The sequence below is a fragment of the Zeus faber genome (genome assembly GCF_960531495.2).
Source record: "Zeus faber genome assembly, chromosome: 11".
NCBI lineage: Eukaryota > Metazoa > Chordata > Actinopteri > Zeiformes > Zeidae > Zeus > Zeus faber.
Genome location: NC_137205.1, coordinates 14780007 through 14799780, shown reverse-complemented (window position 1 = coordinate 14799780; position 19774 = coordinate 14780007). Strand labels below are relative to the sequence as shown.

Here is a 19774-nt window from a genome sequence, read left to right as displayed (position 1 = left end):
TTGCCTCTCATGTATTTCTCTTCAACTCCACCTTGTCTGTTTGTGGGCGTAACCCGACCGTCCAATCCAGTCCGCCGGATTCCTGGAAAACAAAAACGTCTTTCCAATGAGCGCTCGGCGTCGCTAAATAACAGCGCTCCAGCCACTCGCTCGCGTCGGCGCGACGGTGCCGCGCGTCCTCTTTTGTGCGGCGAGAGAGCAGAACACCATCTTTAAAAGGAAATGTTTTTAATAAATCGGGGAGTATTACAAGCACGCAAAAAAAAAAAAAAACACATGAGGGGTCACACAAAATGCCCCCGTAGTTCATTTACACAAAAGAGTTTTCCCCCTCGTCCGTATGTCAACGCCACCCCCCTTACCTCGTCAGACTACACCTCCCTCTGCTGTTCATCCCACTTCGCCACTCTTAAAAAGCACTGTCACACGCACACACGCCCTGTTTTCTGGATAGAGCCAAGAAAGTCTCACTCACAAGCAGAAGTATGATTATTTAATCTTCCTATATACAAATTGTATCCCTATATCAACTGACTGTCAAAGACAAAAGTAATCAAATACCATGTCACCCGCCCCCACCCGCCCCCCCTTCCCAACAAACAGATGTGATTATGAAATTGAGTTATCAAACACATCATTAGATATGTCAAACAATTGAAAATGACAAACTAAGAGAAAATAAAATAGGCAAAGTTGTGGCTGGAAATACATTACATATTAAATATGCCTGAAACAATTGAATATAACTATTCTCTATATGGATGCTGATTGCTGGTAAAGTTAAGCTCATCATATAAAATCATATAACATGGAAATACATTCAGTGTTGTTGATCTTAAAATATGTCTAAGAGACATTAGTTCATAATGTCATCCTGAAAAATAAGCAAATGTCTAATAAGGGATTGAGGCTGTATTTCCATGGAAAAATTAAAATCCCTCACAAAAATGTTGTACTGAAAATTGCTCAAGTATGCATTTTTGATAGGCACATCACACAAATTGTTGAAATGTATATTGTTGTACACTGTAAGCACCTAAAGTTTCAAGTCATTTCAATCTTTGTGAATGACAAGATTATGTGACGACATGTTTTTTTTATGGTAGCGGCGACTCGTCGTACACATCCAGCCCCGGTTCTTCTTCAAATGTCACTTTGGCATCATCTGCGTCCAGCTGAAACAAAATTCAGTCCGATTACAACAGAGAATCATCAGTACACTTGACATTCTGTGACTTTGTGGTGAGTAATGGTGCATAACGCGTCAGATACGTACACATTTCATCTCCATGGGGGTGAAGAGCCTGCCAGTTATGAGCATACGCAGGGGGATAGTCAGAATAAGGACAAAAGGCAGTGCCAGGGAGAAGGGGCTTATCTTGATCACCCACAGAAGAGCCAGACATATGATCTGGATCACGGTGAATAGGTGCATATGCATCGGTTTCACCTTTAAAAGGGGTTGAGAGAGGAGAAACCAAAACAATTTGAATCCACACAACATCATGTATCATCAGCTTGTTGAATTACACTTTTTCTTTTCTCCTTAATCCCCTAGATATTATTTATAATTGTAATTATATAAATGGATGCAATAACAGGGTAAGATCAAAGTAGAATAGATGTAAAAGTCTCTGCTGTACCCTGGTAGCATAGGCCTCTGAAGGATAGTATTTCTTGGGCACCAACAGCAGACGCATCCGGTCCCACATCTGGATGCCACTGAGGGAGGTGATACCCATGTAGAGGAAAATCCCAAACAAGGCAGTCATGGGAATCATCTTCAGAATAGGTTCCATGAAAATAGACACACCTGGAAGTTAAGTTAAAAAAAAAAGTATGGTTATAAAATAGCAAAGGTTTGGAAACCTTTTATTTTTAACTTGTACTCTCTGGCTCTCTGACAGCAAAAGGGCTGTAGATGGCAGCACTTACCAACCATGATGGCCACAAGGATACCACTGATCCTTTGCTCGATCACCTTCTCAATCTCTGGTTTTGGGCCCTTGGTCATGATGGTCAGGGCGTTGGCATGAGTGACGGAACGCACGGTCGCAGCACTCAGCCAGGGCACGCCAAAGACGGAAGAGATACCCCCCATGGTAACCAGGATGAGCAGGTCAAAGTGGAAGCCAGACCCCTTCACCATCTTCCTCTCTGGCTTGCTCACAATAAGCCTGAGGTCCCACAGAGACAGTGAAGTAAAGGTCGGGGAGCATAGACAATGAAACTGGAGGGTAGGGCTCTCTTAGACTGGACTGGAATTACAGTGACCATGCTCTAGTCTGACACCAGAGTGGTGCTACTCACGTCGTGATCTGGGATTCCAGAAATATCAGGATGAACACCAGCAGGGCCGGCACGCAGGACGCTGCCATCATCCAGATGGGGAAGGCCTTCTTCTCTCCCATGGGGTTGATTATCCAGCCTCTTTCATTTGGGTTGGACACCTGGATGCCTTTCGGTACGACCAGTTTCTGCATCACAACATAGGAACGTAGGATTATTTATTCAGCAGGTCTATCATGCAGAAAATAAATCTAATCAAACTAAAGGCATAAAGTACAAAGGTGTTGAGCATATTTGATGAATTCTGGATGCAATGTCTGCTGTACCATATGTCAACTCAAAACAGATGAATGACTTGCCATCATCGCAGCACATTAAATTCAGAAATTCGATCAATCCCTTACCTGAGTGTAGGCGTCTTCAATGAAGATGTCAATTGTGATCATGATGAAAATAGCAATGGGGACGCCAAAATCTCCGATCAAGCGACGGAGCTGATGAAGCACAGCGATAGAATCAGACATGATAATACAAAGTACATAGGATTCTTTTGAATTGATTCTCTGATCTCAGCCAGCATATTCAAGCTCTTGATCCTCAATTTCATGACTGAATTGTGAATAAGTTGGTACATTGTATTGACACGCAACAAGAATTGAAGGTGGGTGGCAAATTATGAAACTTAGTATGTAACTTTCCAATGCACCAAACCACTCAATCTAGTTTAATTTGGTGGTATCAGTGTACTTGGTGAATAAGGCAATTGGTCTTACTGGGCCAGGCAAGAAGTGACCGTTCTTGAACTGTCGCAGGAAGTATGCGATGAAGAAACAGCCAAACATAAGGCACATGGACAGCAGAGCGGTGTTGGGATAGGGTCTCTCAAACTCCAGGTGTTGGACGGTGAAGTTGCCGTTTGGATTGAACTCTCTGTGTTCCTTGATGACTGGATGGAAGGGGTTGTCCAACGAATCATTCAGATGGTCGTAGTTCAAAATCAGAGGGTGGACTTCGAAGATCTAAAACATTCAAATCGGATTGGGCGGGGAAGGGAATAGGCACATAGAAAGAACATGAAACAACGTCATTTTCATTGGGCCGCAGACGATGAAAAATCGGTGCGACGGTCGGCGTCTTTTAAATGGACGAAAGGATGAAATGACCTTAAGGAGTTTCTTGAAAGTCTCATAGATGAAGATGAGAGAGATGAGGATGGAGAAGATCTCTTGGGTGAAGCGGGAAATGTATCGCACCAGGAAGCTGCCCTCCACAGCCACGATGATGATGACGATCACTATCAGCCACATTCCCACCCAGATGCGGCCGACTATGTACTCGATGCCCTGAGTTTTGCAGAACTTGCGCGGGAGAAAGAACGAAAATCGTTATGTTAACCAAACAAAACGGCTTTGAGAAAATCCAAATCTATTTAAATACAGTGAAAACCCTGGTCAGGGCTGTGACCTAGCTAGGAGTGAAGAGTGTACATACTGAGTAAAAGGCTTCCTCAAACACCAACAGTGGTCCAGAGAACCCGATAACAAGCACGGGTTGGGCAGCAATGAGACAGAAGATGACGCCCTGGATGCTGGTGGAGATCATCAGCTCTGACACACCCATCATCTTCTCCGTTTTGTCAGCTAGGATAGAACATCAAAATACATACTTGTACAAATCTATATAGAAAACAAATACAAAAAATATTATATGTATCTCCAGTTACACTATTTGAAAATGAATACTTACACAACAAGCCTCCAAAGGTGATGGCAGGGGACAGGGCGGCAAAGTAGATGAAGATGACGGCGGCCAAGACCTGAGGGTTCAGGGCGTCTGTGTAGTCACTAATGTAATGGCGGTATCGTCGCTTCAGGTCCCTCACCATCCCCCCGAAAGGAATACCAGTGCGGGCCAGAGGGTCCTCTCTCGGTCCCTCCGGTTCCACCTCAACTTGGAAAGAAAAAACAACCCAAAAGACTGATATTAACACCACCTACTTGTTCTGTAGAGAGTGCCAATGAAATGTATAAATCTGAAGTTTCAAAGGTTTGTTTGGTTTGAGTAAAGCATACATATATACTGACTTTTAACCCTGTCCCCATATGCCAGTCTGCTGTCAGCGGGACGTAGCCTATTCGACAGCATCTTCTTCTGGAAACCAATGATGGGCTCCAGCATGACCTTGTCTTGGATCTCAGTGGGAGGGATGACAATGCTGCAGTCCATGAAGTCGGCGATGGCGTCAGTCAGCTCCTTGTCCGTCTGGGCCAGGAAGGCCTCCAGACTAAAGACCTGCGAGACATGCGATACGGTGCGTGTTCAGCTCTCCATCTCCTCCGCACATTATGAATCATTTTAAAGCACACGTTGTCCTCTCTCTGGCTCACCCAGTCAGCCATCAGTGCGCCCATCGCTCGGCCGCTCTCGCGATAGTCCAGTCCGCTGTCGCTGGGGCCCACCAGGATGAAGACGAAGCGCACGGGGACCGAGGCCTCCAGCGCCGACTCCATCACCACAGAGTCACTCAGCCTGACGAAGGCGACAACTGGCTTCTTGAGCGTGTCCAGAGCACCTGGAGAAGGAAAGGGACACACATTCAGTCTGCCCCGTTTCGGCAGGTCGGTGGCTGTGGCAATCAGGATTATCTCAATGTTTCTCCTGACCTGAAAGGACGATGGAAGCCTCCATATTGTCAGAGGTGTCTCTCTGTAGAATGTTTTGTAGACAAGAGACGGAGGGTCATTTCGGATGTGCAAATACGTGATGGTAGCATTAAGAAAACACGTAGGAACTCATACCTGCTTGGAGACAGAAAAGGTGTCCATCGCTATGTCTCCTGAGGGGGTGACTACAGCTCCAGTCTGGCTATAGGGAAAAAAAAACATTCACGTTTGATGTTTATAAACTGTTTGCATTTATCCTCAGAAACCCTGGTTATTCTGGCAAGCGGCTGGACATCGGGAACGTTGTGGTTTTCACTGTACTGTATGATCTTACCTTCGTCTCATCAGGAAAGTTCTCAGAAGAGAGTCTCGGTCACTTGCTCCTATTTCACCCTTGTTCTGCAGTTCATCCACCACCTTTTCTGCCACGGTCGACAGACTGCTCGCGTTTAGGTCAAGGATGATGGCACCTATGCATTGGTAAGACAGACATGGTCACCAAAGAGAAGATTCTTCAAAACTTTTTTTTTAAGCAATCAGAACTACCATCAGCTCACAGAGGGCTTTTCAGTCACCTGTGGTCATGGCCTTGCGGAGCTGAATCAGACTTTTGAAGGTGAGGTAGGAGACATGTGCGGGGGACCACTTCCCAGTGGCTGGGGTGAGGTTCTCTTCATAGCCCGCCCATCGACCAGTCTCCTGCCAGGTGCTGCCCTGGAGCTCATTGAGCTCCACATAGGTCTGAAGTATTAGTACGATTAGTTATGATGTTGAATTTGCCCTAATGACAATTGATGGGCTCTGATTCAATGGAGGAGTCTTTTAAACGTAGGCTACAGGGCAAAGCCAAGGCGGGACTTACTTGAGCATCACCTCTTGTGTTGGCGTTGGTGTTCAGGTTGAGAAAGGCTGAAAGAGAGAGTGAATCACTCAGGAAACTTAGACGACATGACCTCCTCCTCAGTCACACCTTGTAGCAGTTCATCCACAGATATACAAAGTCGGTCCAGGCTGTCTTACCCTCTGAGTCAGCAGGGATGACGATGGACTCCCCGGGAGGCTCGGTCTCCTCTTCCTCCCACCTCCTCTGCTTCTGGTCGTAGCCTCCACTGTGGCCTGGCGGGGTCCTGGTGGCGAGGAAGAAACAGAACACAAAAATCATCCTGGAAAATCAGGGTACGGAAGGGGGGCGAGGGGCTGAAACACCTCTCTATGTCTCACCAGATCTTACAGGCAACAGGCCAGCAGCTGTTTTTTTTTTTTCTGCTTTTAAATTTTTTGTTTGCGTAATGGCAAACCTGCTATACTTTCCAAGATCAGAAGGGGGCGGGCTTTCCCAAAGTATTTCCTTAAACTATGATTGTCAGCTTGTCCATATTAGAGTGTGGGAGAAATTTCAAATATGTGTGTGACCGGGCAAGGGGTGGGTGCAAGCCACAAGACTTCCTCCAGCCATGTCTTTGATTTCTCAGGGGGCCTGAACTGAAACTCAGCCACGTTATTGTTGATAGTGAAGGACATATGTAACAAAAATAAAATGTAGGAAACGGGAGGAACTCACAGTCTCAGCGGAGAGGGGAAGGCCAAGTCATTGCCTTCATACGACATCTCACTACCCTGGATGACAGGAACGTCAAGGGAAAATTAAAGCAAAAACAGTGGGACGCGGGGGGTAAATCAAGGCTATAACTGACAAGGCACATCACCCAAACATGAATTAAAGTTGCTATCCCACAATATAAGGACATTCCTGCAGGAATGCAATTTTTTCAAGAAGTCAGGGAAACACATGCAGCACTCAGAACAGTAAAGGAATAGCTTCTAAGCAATTGCTTTGTCACAACTCAGACGTCCATCTCTCTACCTAAAGAAGTCTCACATTCTCTTCAATGAATATTTTTTTTTCTCACCTCCTCAAAGGTTAGATCACTCTCCATCGCTGTGTTTTTCGATTGTCTGCCCTTAAACTCCTAGCTTTGCTCGTGCATCGCCTGAAGAACAACACGTCATTATACAAACAACAATCACAACTTTTACTTTTGATCACTTTTACAAGATAATACCGCTAATTCATTTGAAGCGGCCTAAGCAACTCCCTTATCCTTAACTCCCCGATGTGTCTTTTTTCATCACAGGAGAGCCAGTTCGGAATCATTTTTCGGGAATCTCGTGTCGAGATGCCGCCATCTCAATTCGCAGAGGCTTCAAATAAAAAGATAAGGCCCCGAGCAGATAATGAATAAGCCGTTAGTGTATGCGAGCCACAGTTCGGTGTAAGTTGGAGATGTACAGGTCCTTATCTTTGGGTGACACCCTGGCTCTGCCGTACACCCCTGTTCCACCTACAAAAATAATAACTCACACGTAGCATATTGAGTTGGAAAACATCTACATTTAAGTAGGTGTAGTTCTCCATATCACCATACATTGGAATTATTATACAATATTTTAACACATTCCAGTATCCCCACGTTGTGAGTTAAGAGTCCTATTTTATATATATTTTTTTATTCTACATGAACACAGAGGTCAGCATACCGCAAAAACAGTCTTTTTTTAAGTGAATGTTTCATTAATGTGCTCTAACCGTTAACTCTGAGGAAACGTTTAATGATAAGAAAAAAAAAAAAAACGCATAGAAAGAATGGCGCTGTTGGACAGATAAGAGGCCACTAGGATGTTGTTGTTGTTGTGACCTTTTCCCACCTTCTTACACTATTCCAAAAGTGCGACATTGAAAGAATTGTGACATACGACTTGCATTTTCATTTCTGGCTGAAGAGAACGTTTTCTTTCAAATCATAAAAGCCGGTGCTTGAAACATATTAACGAAAAGGAACTTTTGACAAAATATTGAATGTCTAGATATTCAAAATCTTTATTCCCACAGAGATTAAAAAAATAAATAAAAAGTAAAAATTTTTGATGGGATTAAGCTAAATATGCAGGTACGGCGAAAGCGTTCGTCACTATACAATTTACTACGAAGTAACTCGTATTGAGTTACTCCGGACCCCTCTACACCATCTCAGCAGAGACCAGTATTTCACCCGGGGTCAGAAACGACCACACCCTTACCTGCAGCAGGTGGTCCCAGGTGTTCTGCAGCGCCAGGACCAGGACGACCTCGGTGCTGTACTGTACGTCCAAGACGCGTAGCTTAAAAGTGTGAACAGGGACTCAAGGGGACGTGTGCACAGCAAAAAAACAGAGAGTGGGGTACTCCGCTACTCCTCGGTCCCTCAGCACCCCAGGGGGAAAGGTAAGATAAGGCCCGTGCAGCACGCAAACAGCACTATCAGCCCGGGGCACCTTGAGACAGGGATATCCCAACCCTTTTCGACCCCCGCCCCAGCACCCACTTTGTCTGGACGACGGCCAAGGCAGAGACACCGCGGCACGAGGGTCAAGCTCAACTTTCGGCCGGTCTGAGGGGCACATGGGGGGTAGAGCGGGTTACGCCGGGGGGGGGACGTATCAGGGCAAGAGCTTCTTGACCCGCTACGTCATCTTGTTTACGTGTCGGGGATTCCCTCATGACATGGGGGGGGGGGTTGCTTACTTTAAAGATAAGAATGTGCGATAAATTGCATAAAACTTTATCTTTTTTCCATAAGGGCCCTCGAGCCCATCAGCTTTGCTTTCAGCTCAGGGGACATCGTCAGGTGACATCATAGACCGGGGTCCAACCCACGTCTCAAACTCAACGTGCATCTTATCATCGTCGCATCTAATAACTCGCTCCCAGTATGCTAATCATTGATTCAGAACCTCAAACGTGAGGAATAACCCTCGTTGAGGATGTAGCTAGTGAAAATAGTAATAATTACTTCAACAGCTGACTATTTTTTTTTTTTTTAGAAATGGCATACACGCATTGACATAGACTGATACCGTGACTTTAATGTGGTTCTTGAGCAATACTGTCGCCATGTACTGCTTTTAAAAACAAATGTAGGTTTTCTGGTTTATATTCTCTGCCAACTTGAAAAAAGAAAAATGCTGACGCACACACACACACACACACACACACACACAGCTGTGGCACTTTGGATAGGAGTGTTCTTAATCGCCTGTGAACCAGTTAAACCGCATTTAACGCGCAGAGATTAGATGTAGCACACCTATAAAATGCTGAGAGGGAATGATATTTCTGTTTCTTAAAATGGTATTAGCAATATGAAATGTGTTGCTAGGCCAACTAAAATGTGATAGGGAAACAAACATTGTGCATTGATCATAAATTCGTAAATTCTGATCCAATCGGACGGGGCGGGCGGGTGTTAGAAATTGGGGTGGAGACTCAGCAGCTTGTGTACTTTATATGAGGAAATACCCTATGATAAGTAGCAGATTAGTGATTTTAGTTTATATAATGTTTCTATCCAATTAATATTTTATGTGATATAAGCTGTGTGGTTTGTTAGAATGGCAAAACCAAATATCAAGCCAGAGCAGGGCTTGACAAAATGTCAAGGATATTGACAAAATCAAAGATCACAATATTTTTGACTGATTCCTTGATACTGATTATTGAATGATATTTAGAGGAGTGCCTTTATAAGATATTGACCCATAAGCATATGACCAAGCAGGTTGAGGCAACAGTTAGAAAAACTACAACAGTCTACGAAGTTCAGAAAGTGCATTACTTTACTGTCAAATCCTTGAAAGACATAATTTAATTTATATCACAATATTATGATATATGTTGTGTTTTTTATCAATTATATCAACATAGCACCCAGCCCGGAGCCAAAGCTACACGACTGTTTATCAATGCAATCGAATCGGTAATCGAACAAAAACTGCAGTGCTGCACACGTATACGTGGGCGTCGGCTTTTAAACCGGGGAGAAGTAAAAATGTCCTTTAGCCTGTAGTCGTGCGTCTGTGTGTGTGTGTGTGAGAGAGAGAGAGCATTTTTGTGTTGGTGCCCTGGCCCCCGGCTGCACGCACCACAGCACAGGCGCGTTATCACCAGTGTGGCTTCAGAAGCTCTATCTGCTCTGCCCATGTGCTTGTTGGCATTATCTCACGCTATACGAAGACACTCCCAGTCTCCATTGAGTAATTAGACACTTGCTAACGAATTTCCAAGATGCTCACACACATTATTCATTGTCGATATTGGGGAAAACCTTTGTTATTCAACGCGAATAAAAGTTATTTTTGGAGAAATGACGAAATAAAACAAATACTCAATTTGATTTTAAGCTGCATATTTCATATTTAACGCCTACACAAATGCAGTGTGTGTGTGTGTGTTTGTTTGTGTGCATGAAACAAACACACGTCAGAGGAAACACACTCACTTTTATATTTTAATAAAGGGCAATCGGAGAAAATCAAAATAGTCAGATGTTGGAATTTTGGTATTTCTTCAGGGAGGAGCCCTGTTCAAATGTTCGAATGTCATTACCGGCCAATCGCAGGAGACCAAATTCAAACGCTTCGATCATCAGACTTCTTCCGTGGGTGCTGGTCCCTATCAGCTGTGGAACAAGCGGTTTGTTGTCGAATTATCGCTGGTGGCCAGACGCCACCATGGACCCACCTCGGCACAGTTGTTTTGCATTCAGGCACAAGAAAATATAAAAACACAGTATTTCCTGTGATATTGTACAACAGCAGTTGTGATCAATTGACTCACAATAACAATTTCTGAATACATATGAGAAAACACGTACTGTATATCCAACAAGGTGTGGGTGATAGGTAGGATAGTTATTCCCTTAGAGGTGTGTAAGTAATGGAAAGCGAGGCCGTGATGACGTTGTATGAATATTTGCATATCACTGAACGGAGGGTGAGAATGACGTTGAGATGTTTGTTTGGACGGACAAATTGTGATCATTGAGCAATTGCTGATCAAAAAAAGTGGAGGAATCAAAACCAAGTGAAAGAAAAAGCACATGAATGGATGTAGTAAGGGTTTCCCCGTTCAGTGTACTATTTCCTGATCGTTATACAGTAGTGTGTTTGGAGACAAATTCTAATTGATGCAAAAGATCTTAGGCTGAAACTCAAAAACAGATGTGTTGCCATGGAGAGGAGACTCAGTGGAGGGTGCATGGAACAGGCTTGAAAATTATCAAGAGACCAATTACCTGAAATGAGAACCTGTACTCACAACACTTCTGCCCAGTCACAATTCAAACATCATGCTCCAAGGACAAAATGACTGCAATTCTGTTGCAGATATTTAAAATAAGAAATAACTCTGCCTTGACTTGTGAATTTATTTTTGTGTGTGTTGCAGCTGGACTTGCACAAAGTGGACTGATAAACAAGCAGCAAATGCTGCGTACCATCATGAGCATGGTGTGAATTCATAAAATAAAAATCCATAAGACAACCTAAGGAAAGGTTTGAAGTAAAACATGACAATGCTTGAATCATTATTCCTTTTATTGAAAGACTAGTGTCCATTGAGAATGACAGGTCTAATATATTTTAAGCCAGTTAGTGTTGCAACTCCCACACATTTCAAAAGCAGGATTAAATGGTTTGTTTAAGTACTAAGTCAGTTTCACTTACAGTTAAGCAAATGGGAAAAGGCCCAGGCTGTTGAAACAAATTAAATTCACACTACCCTGGAATTAATTAGTAACCATGATTGATGAGCAGAGGGGTAGCATTTAGTTATATTTTCACAAGATGACTGCCCATCTTCCCTTGTGCGTGCTTAACCCAAACTAAAACCCAAAGTGGCCCATTGAGTAAAAAGTGCCTAATATGAGCTAGCAGCATGTGTTAGCAGCAACTGATACGAGGAAGACCCAATGCCAGCCCCTAATGCATATAAATAAACTATTTTTACCCTTGTTTGCATCAAATGTAATTAAATGTTTTAGTCTCAAAAACATAAAAAAAAAAAAAAAAAAAAAAAAACAGGCAGCTTTCTGCCAGGCAGTGAGGCTTAGACAAAACAACCCCCAACCCCACCAATTTGGAAAAGTCTTCTCCAGGTCTTTATTTCCCATGGAGCTTCCAGGACAGAGCATCAAACCATAACCTTCTATTGCTTGGGTCACAGTAATCATTGATGTCCCGCAGCTCGGCGAGGAAGGACAGAGGGGAGAAAGAAGGCACAACCAAGCCCGGTGACGACGCTCTTTGCAAGAGCGTGAGAGAGGGCGGCTCTTGGTCACAGCTCGTAGTTGGTGCGAATGGTCACGTTCCAACCCTCTGGCTCAGGGACCGTTTTAACCTCATGGGACAGTGGTGGCGGGCGGTAGCAGCGGCTCTTCTGGATGGATTCGGGGGGGGGGGGGGGGGCTGTTTACATGATGACGCACGGTGGACGGCTTTTGGAGATCTTCTGAACGGGCTTCCCGTCGTGGGCCTTCTGGACCGCGTCCATGATCTGCAACAGGCAGCGTGAGCAGCGGGGTCATTTGGACTTGAAACGTAAAAGGGAGCGAGAGAGACGCCCAGGGCGAAATAAACAAAGGCAAACTTACGTCGTTCTCATAAGGAAAGCCACTGGTTTCAAGCTTGGAGAAGACTAGCTGCCCGCTGATCGTAATCTCAAAGCTGCCTGTTTGGTTGAACGAATTTGAAGTTGTTACACCTGGGCGCGGTTTCTGGTTGCTATGCATGCGTCGGATAGCCGCTTTAGTCTAGATGTCCCACTTACTTGACCGTCCCACGAAACCGGAGACATCCGCATCGGGAAACTCGGCGTTGATGACACGCTTGAGCTCCTCATAGCGGGGCCCGTACCCTCATCCACCACTGCAAGGGAAGGAAAACAAAGAAAAAACAAACACATTGAATGACATGGAAAAACATTTAAGTGCTCTGACACATGCAGTCTGACCAAAAAAAGTTATTGGACTCAAATCATAATGTAATAAACTAATGTAAATAAAATATGAACACTTTATTTTGTTGATACAGAAGTTTGTTATTGATTAGTTCTGTTTTTTTGGGGGGTTTATTGCATATAGGGAACGTGAAGCCGACGTCACAACGCAGGAGCGCGGAGGGCATTTGAGTTGGGGGTGTGCGCGCCTGCAAGTCCCGCTCGGGCGAAGAAGCGCCAGAGATCTCGTTGTTTTTCCCCTTCCTTTCTAAATGTTGTATATTTGAGGTCTCTCTCCACGCCATTGAATGGAGGCGATGCACTGAGGATGGCAACAGCGAAACTCCAAATTCCCTATGAGGCCATTTTTTTTTTCCGCCTTCATTATAGTTATTGTTACTTATAGTGCCTACTTTGATGTGGGGCCTTCTGCAACGCCGCAATATCCCTCCCGGAATCAATATATTCACGTATCTGCCTATTTCACAAGTTCGATGTTTGCCTGGCTACCTGCAACTCAAACGCCTATTCAACATGAGCACCACGTTCGCGTTGAAGCGTTGACGTTTAGTTATTGCGCTCGACCGTGGAAGTCCCACCGGACGCGTCGGGGGAAAATAAAGCGTCAAGACCCCCCCTGTCCCCAAAGCAGCAGCAGCAGCAGCAGCCCCCCTATTCCGGATAAATCGAGCGGAGGCGGCCGTGGCCTGAGAGTTCCGGACGGATATACGCTCGACGTCTGGATGACACGGACTTCACCTCGGGTCTCGGAACGACGACGACGCGGCGTCAGCTAGGCTAGGCTAGTTAGCATGCTAACGCTAGTTGAAAAAAAAAAAAAAAAAACCCCGTCCAATTCGACGGCTACATTTATAAGGTGGAAACGTTCTCATGCTTTTCAACGACGTCGTGTGCACGGAACAGCATTTAATTCAGCGCATATCTACCAATATTCCACTCTGACTTGGACGACCATTGTTTTTCCGGTTGCGCGTCGTGACAGTCGTCCCAGAAATGGGCGGAGCTAGAAACAGCGGCTTTATATACCCCACAGGGCCGCGCCTCAATCCGTGGCCTTGCTGGACGGTGTTCCCTTTGCGTGGGGGGGCCATGTCTCCTTCGTTTACTTCCTAATGACCACAAATAATTACTGTTAGTTTTGTCATTCTACTCCAATAGCCGCATTGCAGAATAATCAGCGCGAGGTTGAAATGAAATCTCCAGGGTTTTTTTGGGGTTTTTTTTTGTAACTGTAATTAGTATTTTTGTAATATTTTGCTGTGATTGTCTGTTATTTGTCATACATGTCTTTCTGTGTACACATTGATTTTCTACGTGATTTTTTTTTAAAATAAAAATAAACAAACAAATAAAGTTGGTTCAAATTAAATCCATTTCCATAGTGGATTGGTTTTATGAAAATAAATCAAATAATCTCTCAGTCCACAAAGTTATTTCCAGAACAAATTCTCATGTAGTGTGTTCAACTATACAATTTTGTAATTACATGAATAAATGAAATAAATGCAATCAATCATCTATCAATATATTGCTCCCAGTATGTACACAAGACGCAGCGTAACAAAAAGCCAATTCACACACCCTAGTGCTGATGATTAATAATGCTGCTGGAAGGCGAGGCTCATCTTATGCCCACTGCATCATCTAGTTACTCATTAGCATCAACCTTCAGACTCATAAACGCATAAAAAGTAACATTCGCCACCACTCCTACAAGAGGAATCTTCAGAACAGTAAAGACTGAACGCGGGATCGAGAGGACACGGCGACAAAACCGCGAACCCTTTTAAAATGTAATTGCTTCATATTTTGGCAGTGAAAACGGTGGCACCTAGAAATTGTGGATTGTGAAATGGCAGCCGGCGAACAATTTGCATGTAAGTCTGAATTTCCAATCTTTGAAAACATTCCTGAGATTCCTTAAAGTTTGTTATACTCTGTAGCAGCCGTGACCAGTCACTGGCCACCTCTGTGTGCGCCTCACTTCTGCAACTATCTTTTATGGAAGAGTTTTTAGACCCATTTTGTTTGCCTCTCCCCCACTGGGGTTCTGTGTCTAGGGAACGGGTGTTCTACGCCGCACTTAAGGGTTGTCCTTCTCGGCGGGCGAAACTCCGGAAAAAGCGCCCTCGGCAATGTGGTCCTCGGCAAAGAGGAGTTCGTCACCAGGGAGAGGACCACGTGCTCCCGAAGGCAGGCCGTCGTCGCCGGGAGACGGGTCACGGTGGTGGACGCGCCCGGCTGGTGGTGCGACTTTAGCGCCCGGGACACCGCCGAGCTGGTCAGGAGGGAGATCGCCGGCAGCGTCTTTCTGTGCCCGCCCGGGCCGCACGTCTTCCTGGTCGTGGTCAAGGCGAGCGCGCACTTCTCGGACAAACGGCGAAGGGCGCTGGAGGATCACGTCGGCCTTTTGGGCGAGGGGGCGTGGCGCCACTGCATCCTCGTCCTCACCGGCGTCGAGGGGCGAGCGCAGCGGGCGGAGGAGGAGGCCATCACGCGACTGCTGGAGAAATGCGGCCGGAGGCGCCACTCCGTTATTTTTAGCGGAGACACCGTCGGAGCTCAGGCCACGCGGCTGTTGGTGAAGATGCAACAGCTCGTCAGTGAGAATGACAACAGATATTTTGAAATGGACGCCGGCCTTTGGCAAATGATCGAGGAGAAGAAAAGTGCAGCGGAGGCAAGAGCCCTGCGGAGGTTTGTCAAGATGAGGGAACAGAGAGCGCTACTGCGAGGTAAAACATGCGATGTGTGAAATACATTGATTACACTGGTACTTGTCATTTGGCCCTTTCAAAATATCCTCCTATTTTGACTCCATTTCTCCCCCACAGAAGAATGGCGTCGCCTTCCCGCCGCCAGAATCCTGCTGGTCGGAGCCAAAGGTTCGGGGAAAAGTTCTGCGGCGAACACGATCCTGGGTCGGGAGGGAAGCCGGGCTCCGGGGAGAACGGCCCGGTGCGCCGTCCATCAGGGCTTCGCTGTGGGGAGGGAGGTCACGGTGGTGGACACGCCCGGCTGGTGGATGAACTACTTCGCCGAGGAAAGCGCTGCCTTTGACCGCACGGAGATTGTCCGCGGCGTGTCCCTCTGTCCCCCCGGGCCCCACGGCATCCTCTTGGCGGTTCGCACGGACCGGGCCTTCACAGAGACGTACAGGAGAGCGGTGGAAGAGCACATGGAGCTCATGGGCCGGCAGATCTGGACACACGTCATTGTCCTTTTTAGCATCGGGGACTGGCTCGGCGACACGACCATCGAGCAATACATCGAGAGCGAGGGCGCGCCTCTCCGGTGGCTCATTGAAAAGTGCCGGAACAGGTATCACATCTTCAACAATAAAACCCCAGGGGATGGATTTCAGGTGGGAGAGCTGATGGGGAAGATCGAGGAGATTGTCGCCAGCCACGGGGGACGTCATTACGAAGCTGAGGGGGGGGTGGGGGAATATGTGGAGGAACAGAGGAGGATGGAGAGGGAGAGAGCCAAGGAGAGGCGGCTGATGAAGAGGAAGCAAAGACAGACGTCAAGACGTCAACTGGGTGAGCCGTTTCTTCATGAATGCAGATGGGACGGTATTTTACACCTGCAAAGATTTTTTAATATTCGAGATTTGTTGTTTGAATTTTCATTGCATTGTTTGATTATTATGATATAATTATCCGATCCACTTTAATAATAGTGCATAATTAGATTCAAACTGGTTTAAGTTTGGCAATTTACGGCGCAGTCCAGTTGATCTTTGTGGGAGGATTCGGCCAGCAGTTTTTGCGCCGACAGAGATTTCTTATGGGGGAAATAGAGGGCGAGCAGAGAAATCCAATCGTCATGGAAACATGTACACATATCAGGGGGAACTCCCCGTATAGCCCCGCCCTCCCGGTTGCTGCAGCTACCCGGGGGCATCATATGTGACGTCACAAAACTCCCCCTATAAAGCTGAGTGTTGGGGCCCCCTCCTTGACACGGTGAGACATACACCCCAAAAACACAACAACAGGTATAATGTTTTTTTTGTGTTATTTGTTTAATTGGTTTTTCTTTATCTTTTTTTCACGACTTAGATCACAAATTTATGCCGAAATTCAGAAAATTCTAAAGGGTGCGATTTGAGCGAGACTAGAGCAGAGCAGGTCAACCCCATGGCAGCAACTTGTCTTGAATGTCTATTCAAGACCTTCACTATATTCAATTCATCTGGAGCTTCCGCTAAATCGAACCAGATAGAACGGACAATGAACGTGACAGCTTGGACGGTGCTGAATGAAATGCGTCTGGAAGGGGGGCTGTGTGACGTAGTGATCACAGTGGATGATGTGGAGTTCAACGCTCACAAGATCGTCCTGAGTGCCTGCAGCGACTACTTCAGGTGGGTTGCCCACAGGAAGCTGTCACTTAGTGACAGAGTCTTGACTCACCAGTCTATCACAATCACATTTTCTGTCAACGAGAACGAGTTGGTTTCACTGTCCTCTTTTAAATGTCAGACGTCTTGGCATCTTGGCTCCTACGCATCAACATTGATGTGGTTTTTGATGTATTTGAAAGTAATATGACGTGACTTCATTAGATGTTAATTACAGTTCTTTGAGGCTCCTCCTTGTGTGGGCTTTCGTGTGTGTGTGTGTGTGTGTGTGTGTGTGTGTGTGTGTGTGTTTGTGTGTGTGTTTGTGTGTGTGTGTGCGAGCGCATGTTTTTTAAAGAAAAGAAAAGGACACTGTCAAATGTCGTGCAGGTCAACAAGACGTCTACCATTAGGACACGGTGCTGTCTCTGCAAACACAATTCCAATCGTAGAATGATTGTGTCCTTTCCATCAGCCTGATAAGCTCAAACTCTACCCGCAGGGCTCTCTTCACCGGTAGCTGGGCACAACCAGACAAGAGAATCTACAGCATCCCAGGCGTTTCTGCAGACATAATGCGTCTCCTCTTGGACTACGCCTACACCAGCTCTATCACCGTAACCATGGAGAACGTGTTGCAGGTTCTGGTTGCAGCGGACTACCTCTCCATGCTGGACCTATTACAACTCTGCTGCGACTTCCTCCAGAACCAGCTCTGTCCAGAGAACTGCATCGGCATCTGGAGGTTCGCAGACATCTACTCATGCACCACGCTGAAACGCAAAGCCTACCTCTACATGCTGCAAAACATTGAGGAGATGGTTCGCGTCTCCAAGGAGTTTCTGGAGCTGACACTGCCGCAGTTGGCCGCCGTCATCGAAGAGGACAAGCTGAATGTCGAGCAGGAGAGCGTTGTGTTTGAGGCCGTCCTATGCTGGATCAACCATCGAGCCCAGGAAAGAAGTGATCACATGGCCCTGCTCCTACCCAAGATTCGTCTGGGCTTGATGACTGAAAGCTACTTAATAAACAATGTCAAAAACAACGCACTGGTGAAGGACAGCACTGAATGCAAGCCCATCGTCACTGACGCTCTAAAAGCCATGTATGACCTCAACTTCAATGGACCCTCCATCTCGTGTTTCAGTAACCCCCTGACCCGCCCCCGCCTGCCCCGCGCCATCCTACTAGCCATCGGAGGCTGGAGTGCCCATAAATCAACCAATGGCATTGAGGCGTACGATGCCCGAGCAAACCGCTGGGTGAACGTGACCAAGGCGGAGGAGAACCCGAGGGCCGGTCACGGCGCTGCCTTCCTTAATGGCTTTGTGTACTGCCTCGGCGGTTTCGACGATGTTGATAATCTCAACAGCGTGCGGAAGTTCGACCTCGTCACCCGCGCCTGGCACCAGGTGGCGCCCATGCACATGCCACGCCGCAATGTGAGCGTCGCTGTGCTAGACGGCTGCATCTATGCCATGGGAGGCTTTGATGGACACATGATACAGAACACCGCCGAGCGCTACGAGCCGGAAGCCAACCAGTGGACTCTGATCGCACCCATGCACAAGAGAAGGAGTGACGCTAATGCCACAACACTGCATGGCAAGGTTTACATCTGCGGTGGGTTCAAAACAGTGGGTGGACACATGAAGAGTGCAGAGTATTACAACCCTGCGACCAACCAGTGGACACTGATCCGCAACATGACGCAGAGGCGTAGAGGACTGGGCGTCATTGCCTACGGAGACCGCGTTTATGCGGTGGGAGGCTTCCACGGAATCGAACTGCGCAGCGTCGAAGCATACAACCCAGTCAATAACACCTGGCGTCCGGTTTCCAGCATGTCCAAACCTCGCCGCAACTTTGGACTGGAGGTAGTGAACGACCTCCTCTTCGTTGTGGGAGGCTTCAACGGTTTCACCAACATGCTCAAGGTGGAGTGCTACGACGAGAAGACGAACCAGTGGTCCAATGCTAAAGACATGGGGATCTCCCGCAGGGCGTTGAGCTGTTGCGTTGTGCAGGACCTCCCCAACATGGAGGATTATGCTGCTCCTCGGAACGTCATACCCATGCCCGATAACACAGAGGGGGAAGGATCCTCCCAAAACTCTGCTACCTTAACCTAGTCTAACCCCCCTTAACCTTTCAGCCCATACCCCAGTCATCCGACTCAGCCTTCAGCCCCTACCTCATGCCTTTTAGGCCAGTGCTCTGGTGTACCGTGACTTTTTCTTGTGCATAGGAACTTCTCACAAGCTTCTGGTACTCTGTTCTGCCCAATCAAGTGGACATATTGTAAAATATATCATATCTTATTGATTTGGAGCTTTTTTTAAATTATTATTATTAGACACACAAGCTGCGAGCTCCGGCTTATGGTTGCCGTGACATCATTGTCCACATATGCACATGGATGGGGGATTTCTTTAGATTATGGGCATCCGTGTTTGCGCTTTCTATTTCGGATCTTTTTGGTTGAAACAGCTGGCTTCACTCATCAGTTCCATCAGTTCTGGTGCCATCGTTGCTCAAGGCTGCTGCCCGCGCTCTCTGGTTCAGGTGGATGAGAAAGCGCTCCCAAGTTTGTGTCGGGTCGAGAGACCGCAGGAAGTGATTCTGATTTCCACGGGAACAGGGAAA

General features: G+C 46.4%; 4 protein-coding genes across 4 annotated transcripts; 2 read left to right on the top strand and 2 right to left on the bottom strand.

Annotated features, from left to right (window-relative positions):
- Positions 1-243: 243 nt before the first annotated feature.
- On the bottom strand, positions 244-8137 carry slc4a1a (solute carrier family 4 member 1a (Diego blood group)). Its single transcript, XM_080009744.1, has 21 exons — positions 8031-8137; positions 6863-6943; positions 6514-6569; positions 5973-6079; positions 5815-5861; positions 5528-5693; positions 5287-5422; positions 5088-5154; positions 4953-4995; positions 4677-4861; positions 4374-4581; positions 4036-4239; positions 3781-3929; positions 3453-3647; positions 3063-3308; positions 2694-2783; positions 2311-2477; positions 1936-2177; positions 1644-1813; positions 1277-1450; positions 244-1175 (listed from the first exon to the last, which is right to left on the bottom strand). Exons 2-21 carry the CDS (start codon positions 6887-6889, stop codon positions 1098-1100), a joined length of 2757 nt encoding a protein of 918 aa, XP_079865870.1. The 5' UTR covers positions 6890-6943; positions 8031-8137; the 3' UTR covers positions 244-1097.
- A 3208-nt stretch (positions 8138-11345) lies between these two features.
- Positions 11346-13767, bottom strand: LOC307236516 (migration and invasion enhancer 1-like). The gene is made up of 4 exons (XM_080008965.1): positions 13710-13767; positions 12595-12692; positions 12419-12495; positions 11346-12321 (listed from the first exon to the last, which is right to left on the bottom strand). The coding sequence occupies exons 1-4, from the start codon at positions 13736-13738 to the stop codon at positions 12238-12240; spliced, it is 288 nt and encodes a 95-aa protein (XP_079865091.1). The 5' UTR covers positions 13739-13767; the 3' UTR covers positions 11346-12237.
- Positions 13768-14635: 868 nt separating this feature from the next.
- Positions 14636-16720, top strand: LOC307237294 (GTPase IMAP family member 8-like; the record flags this gene model as incomplete). The annotated part of the gene is made up of 4 exons (XM_080010007.1): positions 14636-14660; positions 14844-15518; positions 15618-16222; positions 16676-16720. The coding sequence occupies 4 exons, from the start codon at positions 14636-14638 to the stop codon at positions 16718-16720; spliced, it is 1350 nt and encodes a 449-aa protein (XP_079866133.1).
- A 298-nt stretch (positions 16721-17018) lies between these two features.
- Positions 17019-19260, top strand: LOC307237293 (kelch-like protein 10; the record flags this gene model as incomplete). Its single annotated transcript, XM_080010006.1, has 2 exons — positions 17019-17152; positions 17631-19260. The coding sequence occupies 2 exons, from the start codon at positions 17019-17021 to the stop codon at positions 19258-19260; spliced, it is 1764 nt and encodes a 587-aa protein (XP_079866132.1).
- Between the last annotated feature and the right edge of the window lie 514 nt (positions 19261-19774).

Excerpts from the sequence above, each read along its gene's own strand:
- slc4a1a (XM_080009744.1), bottom strand. The coding sequence starts at position 6,889 with ATGGAGAGTGATCTAACCTTTGAGGAG. Across the intron at positions 5,862-5,972 it reads CATCCCTGCTGACTCAGAGG|CCTTTCTCAACCTGAACACC; the intron begins GTAAGACAGCCT and ends TCTCTCTTTCAG. Across the intron at positions 4,240-4,373 it reads ATATGGGGACAGGGTTAAAA|TTGAGGTGGAACCGGAGGGA; the intron begins GTCAGTATATAT and ends TTTCTTTCCAAG.